General features: G+C 48.0%; 1 protein-coding gene across 2 annotated transcripts; it reads right to left on the bottom strand.

The window, feature by feature from the left end:
- Window positions 1-645: 645 nt before the first annotated feature.
- On the bottom strand, window positions 646-8,508 carry slc37a3 (solute carrier family 37 member 3). Of its 2 annotated transcripts, XM_047023156.1 has the most exons (15): window positions 8,378-8,508; window positions 8,042-8,105; window positions 7,366-7,579; window positions 7,014-7,128; window positions 6,811-6,903; window positions 6,202-6,285; window positions 4,453-4,598; window positions 4,181-4,277; window positions 3,897-3,981; window positions 2,855-3,066; window positions 2,388-2,529; window positions 2,134-2,235; window positions 1,770-1,969; window positions 1,619-1,684; window positions 646-1,325 (listed from the first exon to the last, which is right to left on the bottom strand). In XM_047023156.1, exons 3-15 carry the CDS (start codon window positions 7,440-7,442, stop codon window positions 1,233-1,235), a joined length of 1,512 nt encoding a protein of 503 aa, XP_046879112.1. In that variant the 5' UTR covers window positions 7,443-7,579; window positions 8,042-8,105; window positions 8,378-8,508; the 3' UTR covers window positions 646-1,232. The 2 variants fall into 2 exon arrangements, with proteins under 2 accessions (XP_046879112.1, XP_046879113.1); XM_047023157.1 differs by lacking the exon at window positions 8,042-8,105.
- Between the last annotated feature and the right edge of the window lie 3,916 nt (window positions 8,509-12,424).

Consider the following 12,424-nt stretch of genomic DNA (forward strand, 5'->3'; position numbering starts at 1 on the left):
GAGTTTTTTGACATTGTTTTAAATAAATTGCCTACAATTAATCACTTATAACTTTTTAACATGGTTTTTGTATTGGGAGGATAGGGGCATGGATTTAGGTGTACTGTACATGACTTAGGCCTATGAAGCAACTGTACATGACTTAGGCCTATGAAGCAACTGTACATGACTTAGGCCTATGAAGCAACTGTACATGACTTAGGCCTATGAAGCAACTCTACATGACTTAGGCCTATGAAGCAACTGTACATGACTTAGGCCTATGAAGCAACTTTACATGACTTAGGCCTATGAAGCAATGAGCAATGTTTTATGTAGCATCAGCCTAAACATTTGATTTCACAAACTACGATAAGTAAAATGTAGGTTTGTATCATTCTGAAATCATTGTTTAATGTATTAGCCTACATGTTTTATTTATTGAAGTTGATTTACTATAAATGTAAAATTTTAACTGAGTGGTGAAACAAGTTAAATATGGCATCACGACAGAAAGTCATTTTCCCGTTGGACAAAATGACGTCTGGTTAAGCAACAACACAGTCCAAGCCTGACAGTTAGCCTGCACCGGACCAGGCTAGTTTCAAAGCATAAGTTGCCATAGTAACCGAGTTTGAACTACATTAAACTGGCTTTATGGAACCGAATCAACTGTAAATGAGTCTGACTAACTGACATAAGCCTGGCTTATTCCGTAAACTGGCTTTATGGAACAGGCCTCCGTTCAGCTTCAGGAGCTTGTGCCATCATTACTACGTAACCATGTTTATGTTCATTTCCCCCAGAATGAAGCTAATTGCATCATAAATCAGAGAAGCAGTCCATCCTATAATATGATCTGACAGAGAAGAATGCATAGAAGGGTCTACAATGAAAAGCATTACACAGATGATCGTTGAGTGTGTGTAGCTTATGTGAGTTTGTGTAGCTTGTGACTCGTGTGTGTGTAGTTGCCTAGGAGACCAGCCTGAGCACGTTGCCCTCAGCATCTCTCAGGTCAAATCAAGAATTTACATTACCTCTGATACTCTACTTTACATACAGTATGGTCAAGTGCTGGAAGGAAGAGAGGAGGAGCAGGAGAGAAGGAGCAGGAGAGAAGGGGAGGAGGAGCAGGGGAGGAGGAGCAGGAGAGAAGGAGCAGGAGAGGAGGAGCAGGAGAGGAGGAGCAGGAAGAGGTGGAGAGGATGGGAGGAGGAACAGCAGGAGGAGAGGAGGAGTAGGAGGAGGATTCATAGCTGGCTGGTCTGTGCCCGTCTCTCCCTCCATATGGCTTGTACCTCAGTGCAGATCAGAGGCGAGATGAACACCACGCTGCCCCCTGTCTGTGGGAGAAGAGCATCCACACCTGCTCACATGGCCATGGACCTGCATTCCTCAACTAACCAATCAATCATTAACCAACTAACCAATCAATCATTAACCAACTAGCCAATCAATCATTAACCAACTAGCCAATCAATCATTAACCAACTAGCCAATCAATCATTAACCAACTAGCCAATCAGCGTAATCCCTAAAAAACAAGCAGTTAATTTAGCAATTAATCAATAAACAATCATTCATAATCCAGCCAGCCAGTTCACAGCACAAGGGTGTATGGTCTGGTTGTTCTCACCATGATGATGAAGAAGTAGAACACATACATCCATCCCAGCTTGCTCTCGATGAGGGAGACCAGGTACTGAGGGGAAAGGGGGGAGAGAGTGAGAGTGTGTGTGTCTGTGTGTGTCTGTGTGTGTGTCGGTGTCTGTGTGTCTGTGTGTTACCTGGCCCCCGGCCGCCCCGATGCTTCCAGTTCCGTCCACGATGCCGGTGACGGTAGCCAGGGCGTCCAGGCGTCCCCGCAGGGCTGGCTGCCGGCCCAGGTCTGCTGAGATAGCAGAACTGATCATGTTGGATGGGCCCCCGATGAAGAAGCCTGAGGTGGCCAGCAGGGCGGCGTTCACCAGCTGATCGTTGGGAGAGCCTGGGGGTATAGACAATTGGAAAATAATAGTTTATGTGTATGAGTGTGTGTGTGTGTGTATATGAGTGTGTGAGTGTGTGTGTATGAGTGTGTGAGTGTGTATATGAGTGTGTGAGTGTGTGTGTGTATGAGTGTGTGAGTGTGTGTGCTGGTGCAGGACTCACGGCTGTAGCCCACCAGGGCCCCCATAGCCAGCAGGAGACTGAGGGCCAAGACTGGAGCTCTCTGCCCCAGACAGTCAGACAGCAGACCCAGCACTGTCCCTCCTGCAACACAGACACCACTTAACACCTGTCTGTCATCACACACACAGACAGACACCAGCTTACACCTGTATCTCAGACAGACAGACAGGAAGACAGACAAAGACAGACAGACAGAGACAGACAGAGACAGACAGACAGACAGACAGGCTCACCTATGATACCTCCCACATCGTACCAGACAGACAGGCGGTCAGCCTCTGCCTCCTTCCAGCCAAAGTTGCTGCTCAGGTAGAATGGCAGCCAGAAGAAGAAGGAGTAGTTGACCAACTTCAAACACGCGTACGCCAGCGAGTACTGCAGGGTGAGAGAGGGAGGGAGAGGGTGAGAGAGGAGAGAGAGGGAGGGCAGGGAGAGAGAGAGAGGGAGGGGGTGAGAGAGGAGGGAGGGGAGGGAGGGGGAGAGGGAGGGGGAGAGGGAGGGGGAGAGAGGAGAGGGGAGAGGGGAGGGAGGGGGAGAGAGGAGAGGGAGGGGGAGAGGGGAGAGTGAGGGGGAGAGAGGAGAGGGAGGGTGAGAGAGGAGAGGGAGGGGGAGAGAGGGAGAGGGTGAGAGAGAAGGGAGAGGGAGGGGGGAGAGAGTTTGAGACTGAAAGAGAGAATGAAAGACATCCATGCAGACTTACAGGAAGTACTCCTGGCAGACAGAAGGCCTGGCAGAAGCTGATAGGCTGCTGTGGTTCCTTTGGTTCCTCCTCTTCCTGTTGTTGGATAGAGTAGTATCCTCCATCACACACCTCCTCCTCCTCCTCCTCCTCTTCATCACTCATCAGAGGACGATGGCTGTCTGAGTCGGTCTCCACCGGGCTAAGACCAGTCTCACTCTCCACACTCAGACCTACTCACACACTCACACACACACACACACACACACAAGGTTTGAGTGAGTTAGTAAGAGATCCCATTTACCATTCTGCTGAACGGGATCTAAAGGCCAGAAGCATGGATGTACTTTGTGGTCTGTACTGTCTCTTTACCTCTGCTGCATAACTAGCTTTACGAGCTTTCTGTTAAATGTCTCGTTTTCTATAATGCCATTTGTGTCCTATGGTGTTTCAGGTAATATAGGCCCTTTAAGGCAGGCAAGAATATTGCTATTGATTTGATTAATTTTGTATTTTTGTTTGTTTAACATGTCAGGTTTCCTATGATGTATCATTCATGCTATGTGTGTGCTTTGTAATATGTTGGCACTTCACATTCTCCAGGAGATTGGGTTAGGGTTAGAGTGCTCGATTGTCTCATTTCAGAGGTCATGGAAGAAGTTTTACAGTTCTCCTATATTGGCCCAGATGGGTGACTTGCTCACCTCTGGAAAAAACATAAGTGTTTGTATGTTGTAACACAAGAGTTAGTGAGAGAGTGAGACAGAGAGTGAGACAGAGAGAGTTAGACAGATAGAGAGTGATGCAGGGGAGAGTGATGTAGAGGGAGAGTGATGCAGAGATATATTGAGACACGTGGATAGTGAGGTAGAGAGTGAGACACAAGAGAGGGTGAGGCAGATAGTAAGTGAGGCAGATACAGGGAGTGAGACACAGAGAGTGACACAGAAAGGGTGAGACATGGACAGTGAGGCAGCGAGGGAGTGAGGCAGAGAGAGAGTGAGGCAGAGAGAGAGTGAGGCAGAGAGAGAGTGAGGCAGAGAGTTGGGACACTGGTCCTCACCTGCCTCCTTAGGGGATGTGAGCAGACCAAAGAACACCACCACTCCCCCTGCAAACTGCACCACAGAGGTGAGCAGGAAAGCATACTACACACACACACACACACACACACACACACACGCACACACCATGGTTCAAACACTCAAACTGACAATCTTTAGCACATCACTTAGCTCTGTGTGTGTGTGTGTGTGTGTGTGTGTGTGTGTGTGTGTGTGTGTGTGTGTGTGTGTGTGTGTGTGTGTGTGTGTAAGAGAGATTGAGTCTGGTTGTGTGTGTGTGTACCTCATATCCATACTTCAGGACGCTGGAGGCCAGGAAGGCTCCCAGGATGTTTCCCACTGAGGCGCAGGCACTCCACAGCCCGAACACACACCCTCGCCTAAGAGACAGGACACACCGTTACACACCTAGGAGACAACGCTATACAACCAGGACCTGTCACACACCCAGGAAACTTTACACCAATTATAAATGTGTGTGTGTGTGCAAGAGAGTGTGTGATGTGTGTGTATGTGGGATGTGAGTGTGGGTGGGTGTGTGTGAGCGGTACTGACCCAGACTTGCCAAACCAGTTGGCCATGACAGCCACAACGCAGGGCCAGACAGCAGACTGCAGCAAGCCGTTCAGGGTCCACAGGCAGCAGTAGAGAGGGACACTGTATACACCCAGCCACTCTGTCACTGTGCCAAACACACACTCCTGCAACACACACACACACACAGGGTCAGGAACACGTCAGTGTCTGTGTGTGTATATATTAAAATGTGTGTATACATATGCATATATGCGTTTGTGCAAGTATATAATGTATACCATATGTTATGCAAAATATGTGTGTATATATGTGGGAGGGGGGGTGTATATGAGAGTGTGTATATGTGGGAGGGTGTATATTACTGTGTGTGTATGACTGTGTGTGTATTGTAGTGAGGTCAGCCAGACACACGGACCCAGTATCCTGTCACACCTGTAGATTCTGATTCGATCACATCAAACAAACCTAATCAGCCCTCTTTACACCCTCAGTATGCTGATTAACCACCAAACTGGGACCCCAGTCTGCATGTGAGGCCCTCCTGCTAGCTTGCAGGCTTCAAAGGGCCTGCTTGAGACGACACGTCTCCAGCCACCATTTGTGCTCTCAATTTGAACAAAGAACATACCTTGATCAGAACTTTTGAGGAAAGTTCTTCAAGACTTCACCTTTACCACAAGAGTAGAAGGTGGAGAATTATGAGAGGGATATTTGTGTCATGTTTGTTACTTTGTTTTAATGTTGTGTTCACTGAAATCTGGATTCTAGTAACTACTCCTTCTTCCTGAAAGATAACCAAGTCATCTTTGGTATCTACACAAAGCTATCATAATAAAACAATCATTCAACTATATTTTATAACTGTACCAAGATGTCCAGAACAATTTTTGAACAATCTTATGAACCAGCCAGAGACGAGATCACACCTTTGGTAGGTGTGAAGGAAGGAGGGGGGAGTTGAGAACCCAGCTTCCCCCAATCAACAACTGACCCCAGACAGGTCCTCCCTCAAACTGTATAAAGCTCTACTATGACAATCAATCTCGGACTCCAGCAAAACTAACCATAGCAGGAGCGCCATCTGGATTGGCGTTCCAAAAGATGTTGCCCAGCTCCTGAGGTTCAACACTTTCTGGACGATTCTACAGAAGGACCCAAACGCTGTTCGAACTGCGACCTTACTGAGATCCCCCAGACTCAGTCACATGTCCCGGCAGTGCAGCCTCGCTTTGACTTCAGACTCTTCAAATGGGCCTTGAACGCAAACCGCCCTCAACCTCATTGATGAACCGTGATCAAACATAACTATGGCTAACGCTCTTTCCTCCCCAACATGGCATTGGCGTGAGCTCTGTTTATAATTTGTAAGGATGTAATCATTGACTGTACTATTTCTGTATTTCTTTAAGTTAGACCTATTCATTCTGTTCATTGAAACCAATCTCTCATATCAAATTCATAATCTAACTTTATCATATGATCCATAAATACCTTACTTGAATAAATTAATCGTTAAGATATTTTGACTTGTGCGTGCTCACTACTGTTACAATTGGCTCTACACTTAGAACTAATTCATTCCTAAAGATGAGACTGATTATTAAATATTAAACATAGGATCCCTTGATGTCCTAAAACCAATATTAGGGGTTGTGCCCTGAGACTTTATTATAAATTAATTATTTCTATCTTTAAACAAGCAAACCCCGCTACAGTATGAGTGTGTATGAGTGTGTGTGTGTGTGTGTATGTGTGTAGGTTTCTTACCACCACTGCAGAGCCACACAGTCCGCAGCAGAGCACATAGCGCAGGTTGAGTCTGTCTCCAATAACCCCGCTCACATACAGCCCCTGACACAGACACACATGCACCTCCATTAGATACAGATCACAATACCTAGTGTGTATATGGTGTGTGTGTGAGAGCAAGTGTGTGTATGTGAATGTGTAGGTGTATGTATGTGCGTGTATATATATATATACAGTACCATTCAAAAGTTTGGACACATTTTCCCACTAGTAGTGTGTGCGTATGTGTGTGCTAATCACAGCGTAGGAGTATGTGTGTGTGCTAATCACAGCGTAGGAGTGTGTGAGTGCGTGCGTGTGTACTAACCATAGGGTAGGAGTGTGTGTGTGTGCACTAACAACAGTGTAGGAGTGTGTGTGTGTGTACTAACCACAGCGTAGGAGTGTGTGTGTGTGCGCACTAACCACAGTGTGTGTGTGTGTGTACTAACCACAGTGAGTGTGTGGGTGTGTGTACTAACCACAGTGTGTGTGTGTGTGTGTGTACTAACCACAGTGTGTGTGTGTGTACTAACCACAGTGTGTGTGTGTGTGTGTGTGTACTAACCACAGTGTGTGTGTACTAACCACAGCGTAGGAGAACAGGAATATGGTATCCAGTGCCCCCAGGAACAGAGTCGCCTCCTCCTCATTTGCAAACAGCCTGTTGTCCTCCCATGTCTGACACACACACACACACATATACAAACATACACACTCTAGTTAGGTGCGGATTGGGGTAATTGGGGGAATTTAGGGGTATTTAGAGGATGTTAAGGGGTAGTGGTTACCTCTCCAGGGGCAAACTCAGGAGAGCTGCTGTTTTTCAGTGAAGGAGTCCACTGGGCTGAGATGCTGACCTTCACGTTACTGAAGGTCTTCCTGGACGCATGCAGCACAACATAGCTGGAGGGAGGTTACCAAACATGAAGCTTCATGACATCAGTGTTTTATAACCTACAAGCTCACATCCTGGACCAATGAATGCGACCCAGCACAGGGTTCAGGGGTCGAATAGGTCAGACCAGTTCAGAAAAGGAACATTTATAAAACGTTTCAGCTCTCACAACAATTTTCAGAGGAAGGAGGGCTGAGGAAGAGGGGGGAAGGAAGAGGACAGAGGGAGGAGGAAGAGGAGGTTACCTAAAGAAGGTTAGGAGGAAAGCAACCAGGTGGTGATGGGTGAAGTGTGACAGGAAGCCACAGCATGGAGGAGGCATCACAAGGGGCACGGGAGGAAGAGGAGGTCTTTAAAGGGCTGCCGTAACAGGGGGAGGGGATTCAGAGATGGAACAGCTGGCTAGATCGTCCACAACTACATCAGCAGTTGCTCAGTCAACCCTAATGTCATAGATGACTGGAAAGAAAGAAAAGTATTTTACACATACACTGATTTGTACCCAACACACAGAATCAACAGACTTTAATAAACGATATAATCAAGTTGTGGTTAGACATCACCAGAGTTATTATGCTAAGCGAGCTAGCCTGGTCGCTGTAGACGAGGGGCTGCGGTATCTAATCAGCTTGTTGTGCGATCACTCTTTGGTTTAGGTCTTAAAAGGAATGCAAACTTCAGAACTAGCTAATAACGAAAACTAGTCATTGTTAGCGTACCTGCAGCCAACAGAACTACTAATCAGACCTGAGTTAGCGAGTTAAGACCAACAGAAGCATTTAAGAAGTAGTTAATTCTGCACCTTTTACCTCATCGTGTCCCAAGGGCTTCCTTTATTTACTTAAACATGTACATTCTATTAATTTAGCTTAGCATAGCCTAGTGTATAAGTAAATCAAAAAGATCAAGAATCATAACTACCTGTATTTAAGTGTTGAGAGTCAAGTGACGGTCTGGCACAGTGGTGCAAAATAACCAAAATAACCTAGCAGGCGAGAAGAAAAATACAATCTAATTTCTCGTCCAAATATTAGGCAATGATTACATTACACGCACACTTCTTCGCTTTATTGACATAGTGGCGTTGAGCAAGTGACAAGGAAGTATCGGATACTCAAGAAAACATAGACGCTAGCTAAGATATTAGTAGGTAGCTTGCTGTCAGCAATTTAATTCATTTCTTTTTTTTTTCAATTGGCTGGCGTCAACAGTGATCATACCATTCATACCGCTGCTGTAATGGATAAAGACACGTACCTTTTACCGTTTGCATAAACATCCAACTACCTGGCGATCATATCCGCTCCCCCGCACCGCTAAACTGCTGTCGGTAGGTAGACGCGGCTACAGCACTGCTACAGTCAGCTACGTTTGTTTTGTTTGCGCGACGGATGATAATTACGTCGTTTCACTTCCTGGACATCCATCAAAGGACATCATCTCCTTCTATCGGCACGGAGTGATATTGCAGAGATTGGTTGTGAATTTTTTCATGATATAGTAGTAGGCTAACGTTGCTTTTTTTTTTTTGCTGACAAAAATGAGACATCGGAGATAATGGAGTTGACGCAACTCTATCTCTCTATGGGTTCCTCATAGTCCCCTTAATTGTACAGTAGGAATCATTTGATGCTGAAATAATTTGACAATATTTCGAAAAACGTTTTGAAAGGGTTGAACAAATATTTTTGAAAAAAGGTTTGGAAATAAAAGTTTTCAATCGGTTTAAAATAATTTTGTGAAAAAGGTTTTGATAAGGGTTAGGGAAAGGTTGGCAAGATATTATAGAAAAATGTATATTTACGAGAGGTGAGAGGGGGGTAGAGGGGGAGTACAGAGGGGGAGGAGAGGGGGAGTACAGAGGGGAAGGAGAGGGGGAGATGGGTGTAAAGCCTACATGACTTACAGCCATTCACCCCTGATCACTGTGCTCCCCAGCCAGTTTTAGTGTTAGGGTTAGTATAGTCGTTTATTTATTGCTATCTGTATATTCAGGAAGTTCACTTATCTAAGCTCAGCATAGATGTAAATTTGTTCCGTGTACTTATATGTTATGCCAGGTGCTTGCGTTGTCTTGTCTTAAGAATTTCAGTGCCCAGTCTAACCTTGTGTTGTTCTGTGCATCTGACAAATAAAAGACTTGAACTTGAACAAGGGGCCAGAATGTGGCTCTAACCCTAACCCTCTGTAATCATCCGACCAGGAGCACAGACAGATGTGTCTCTAACCTTAACCCTCTGTAATCATCCGACCAGGAGCACAGACAAGCAATGCATACACAACTTTATTGAAGATTGTGTATAAATACACATGCACATTTCAAATGTAAACCAATGGGTTAGGGTTAGCCAAATGTGAACTCAAGTGAAGCCAACCCTGGCACACCCCCCTTACATGCAAAGATGTCTGTATCCACTTTACAAGATAAAAGTCCCAAATCATAGAAGAAACCCAGAATTCCAACACATATGGACATTATTCCATCTTTCTGCCAAGGTCTCTAATTCATTGTTGTTTTATTATTATTAAATGCTTACATATAAATAAATATTTTTTTATCAAATGTGCACTCACAGAGTGAACTCTTATATACAGTATAGGATTGTCTCTAGTGGTCACATGGCACAGTCCCAGGCTCTCAGCAGAGGCCCTGTCCCAATACTCTGAACCTGTATACTTCTTGGAGAATCCCTGATCTGGGTCTGTGGGTGACCTGTCCAATAACGTGGCCATGGGTAGTATGTGTGTAGGAGGTATGTTAGGTCGCCGATTACTTCCAGGAAAAGAGTATACAAAATACACATTCTCATATATGGAATTCATATACAAGACCCCCCAGGGAAGAACAGGGCCCCCCAAGGAAGGACAGGACCCCCAGGGAAGGACAGGGCCCCCCAGGACCCCCCTGGGAAGGACAGGGCCCCCCAAGGAAGGACAGGGCCCCCCAGGACCCTTCGGGGAAGGACAGGACCCCCCAGGGAAGGACAGGGCCCCCCAAGGAAGGACAGGGCCCCCCAGGGAAGGACAGGACCCCCAGGGAAGGACAGGGCCCCCCAGGACCCCCCAGTGAAGGACAGGGCCCCCCAAGGAAGGACAGGGCCCCCCAAGGAAGGACAGGGCCCCTCAGGGAAGGACAGGGCCCCCCAAGGAAGGACAGGGCCCCTCAGAGAAGGACAGGACCCCCCAGGGAAGGACAGGGCCCCCCAAGGAAGGACAGGGCACATCAGGAAAGGACAGGACCCCCAGGGAAGGACAGGGCCCCTCAGGGAAGGACAGGACCCCCAGGCAAGGACAGGACCCCCCAGGGAAGGACAGGACCCCCAGGGAAGGACAGGACCCCCCAGTGAAGGACAGGACCCCCAGGGAAGGACAGGGCCCCCCAAGGAAGAACAGGGCCCCCCAGGGAAGGACAGGACCCCCAGGGAAGGACAGGGTCCCCCAAGGAAGAACAGCCCCCCCCAGGGAAGGACAGGACCCCCAGGGAAGGACAGGACCCCTCAGGGAAGGACAGGACCCCTCAGGGAAGGACAGGGCCCCTCAGGGAAGGACAGGACCCCTCAGGGAAGGACAGGGCCACCCAGGGAAGGACAGGGCCCCCCAGGGAAGGACAGGGCCCCCCAAGGAAGGACAGGGCCCCCCAGGACCCCTCAGGGAAGGACAGGACCCCCACAGCCCACATTAAATGCATGTAGCCACTACTATCCATCACATTCAACCAAAGCAAGAAAATAGGCTTGAATGGCTTTGAAAAAAGAGTTTCTAGAATGTATATAGGCCTTGATAGAAAGCATGTGTGTGTGGCGTATCATGTTGCATGCACACATGCGTGTGTGTGTGAGGGCCCTGCTGACAGACAAGCATAATGAAAAGCACACAGAAAAGGCTCAAGTGAGATTTAGATTTTAAGGCGGAGGAGATCTGGTGTCATCACTGTTACAGGAAGTGACCTGGTGTCTCATCACTATAACAAGAAATGATCTTCTGTCTCATCACTATAACAGGAATTGACTGTTCTACTGAGAGAGCAGCAGGAGGGGTGGACAGGGCAGAGAACAACCCTGTTAAAGCTATCTAACCCAAGATACCCACAAGCCGTAGGGCCTTGAAAACACAGAAGACCTTAAGAACATAAGGCTTATTATTCATACATTTGTTATGTGTCTAAATTGCACAATCAAAGCAGTACCAACAGCACTATTGTTTGGCTGTCGACATGATAGAGGTCAGCGTCCCGGAGGCAGCGTCCCGGAGGCAGCGTCCCGGAGGCAGCGTCCCAGAGGCAGCGTCCCAGAGGCAGCGTCCCAGAGGCAGCGTCCCAGAGGCAGCGTCCCAGAGGCAGCGTCCCAGAGGCAGCGTCCCAGAGGCAGCGTCCCAGAGGCAGCGTCCCAGAGGCAGCGTCCCAGAGGCAGCGTCCCAGAGGCAGCGTCCCAGAGGCAGCGTCCCAGAGGCAGCGTCCCAGAGGCAGCGTCCCAGAGGCAGCGTCCCGGAGGCAGCGTCCCAGAGGCAGCGTCCCAGAGGCAGCGTCCCAGAGGCAGCGTCCCAGAGGCAGCGTCCCAGAGGCAGCGTCCCAGAGGCAGCGTCCCAGAGGCAGCGTCCCAGAGGCAGCGTCCCAGAGGCAGCGTCCCAGAGGCAGCGTCCCAGAGGCAGCGTCCCAGAGGCAGCGTCCTGCTGCTGTGTGCTGCAGCCGCACCAGACAAGCTCTGACCTCACAGCCTCAACACAACTAGTCAACATTGCATGAGTAGCACTGTGAAACAGAGAGGGATGTGTAGCACTGTGAAACAGAGGGGATGTGTAGCACTGTGAAACAGAGAGGGATGTGTAGCACTGTGAAACAGAGAGGGATGTGTAGCACTGTGAAACAGAGAGGGATGTGTAGCACTGTGAAACAGAGGGGATGTGTAGCACTGTGAAACAGAGAGGGATGTGTAGCACTGTGAAACAGAGGGGATGTGTAGCACTGTGAAACAGAGAGGGATGTGTAGCACTGTGAAACAGAGAGGGATGTGTAGCACTGTGAAACAGAGGGGATGTGTAGCACTGTGAAACAGAGGGGATGTGTAGCACTGTGAAACAGAGGGGATGTGTAGCACTGTGAAACAGAGAGGGATGTGTAGCACTGTGAAACAGAGAGGGATGTGTAGCACTGTGAAACAGAGGGGATGTGTAGCACTGTGAAACAGAGGGGATGTGTAGCACTGTGAAACAGAGAGGGATGTGTAGCACTGTGAAACAGAGAGGGATGTGTAGCACTGTGAAACAGAGAGGGATGTGTATCACTGTGAAACAGAGAGGGATGTGTAT

The sequence above is a fragment of the Hypomesus transpacificus genome, chromosome 7, assembly GCF_021917145.1.
Source record: "Hypomesus transpacificus isolate Combined female chromosome 7, fHypTra1, whole genome shotgun sequence".
NCBI lineage: Eukaryota > Metazoa > Chordata > Actinopteri > Osmeriformes > Osmeridae > Hypomesus > Hypomesus transpacificus.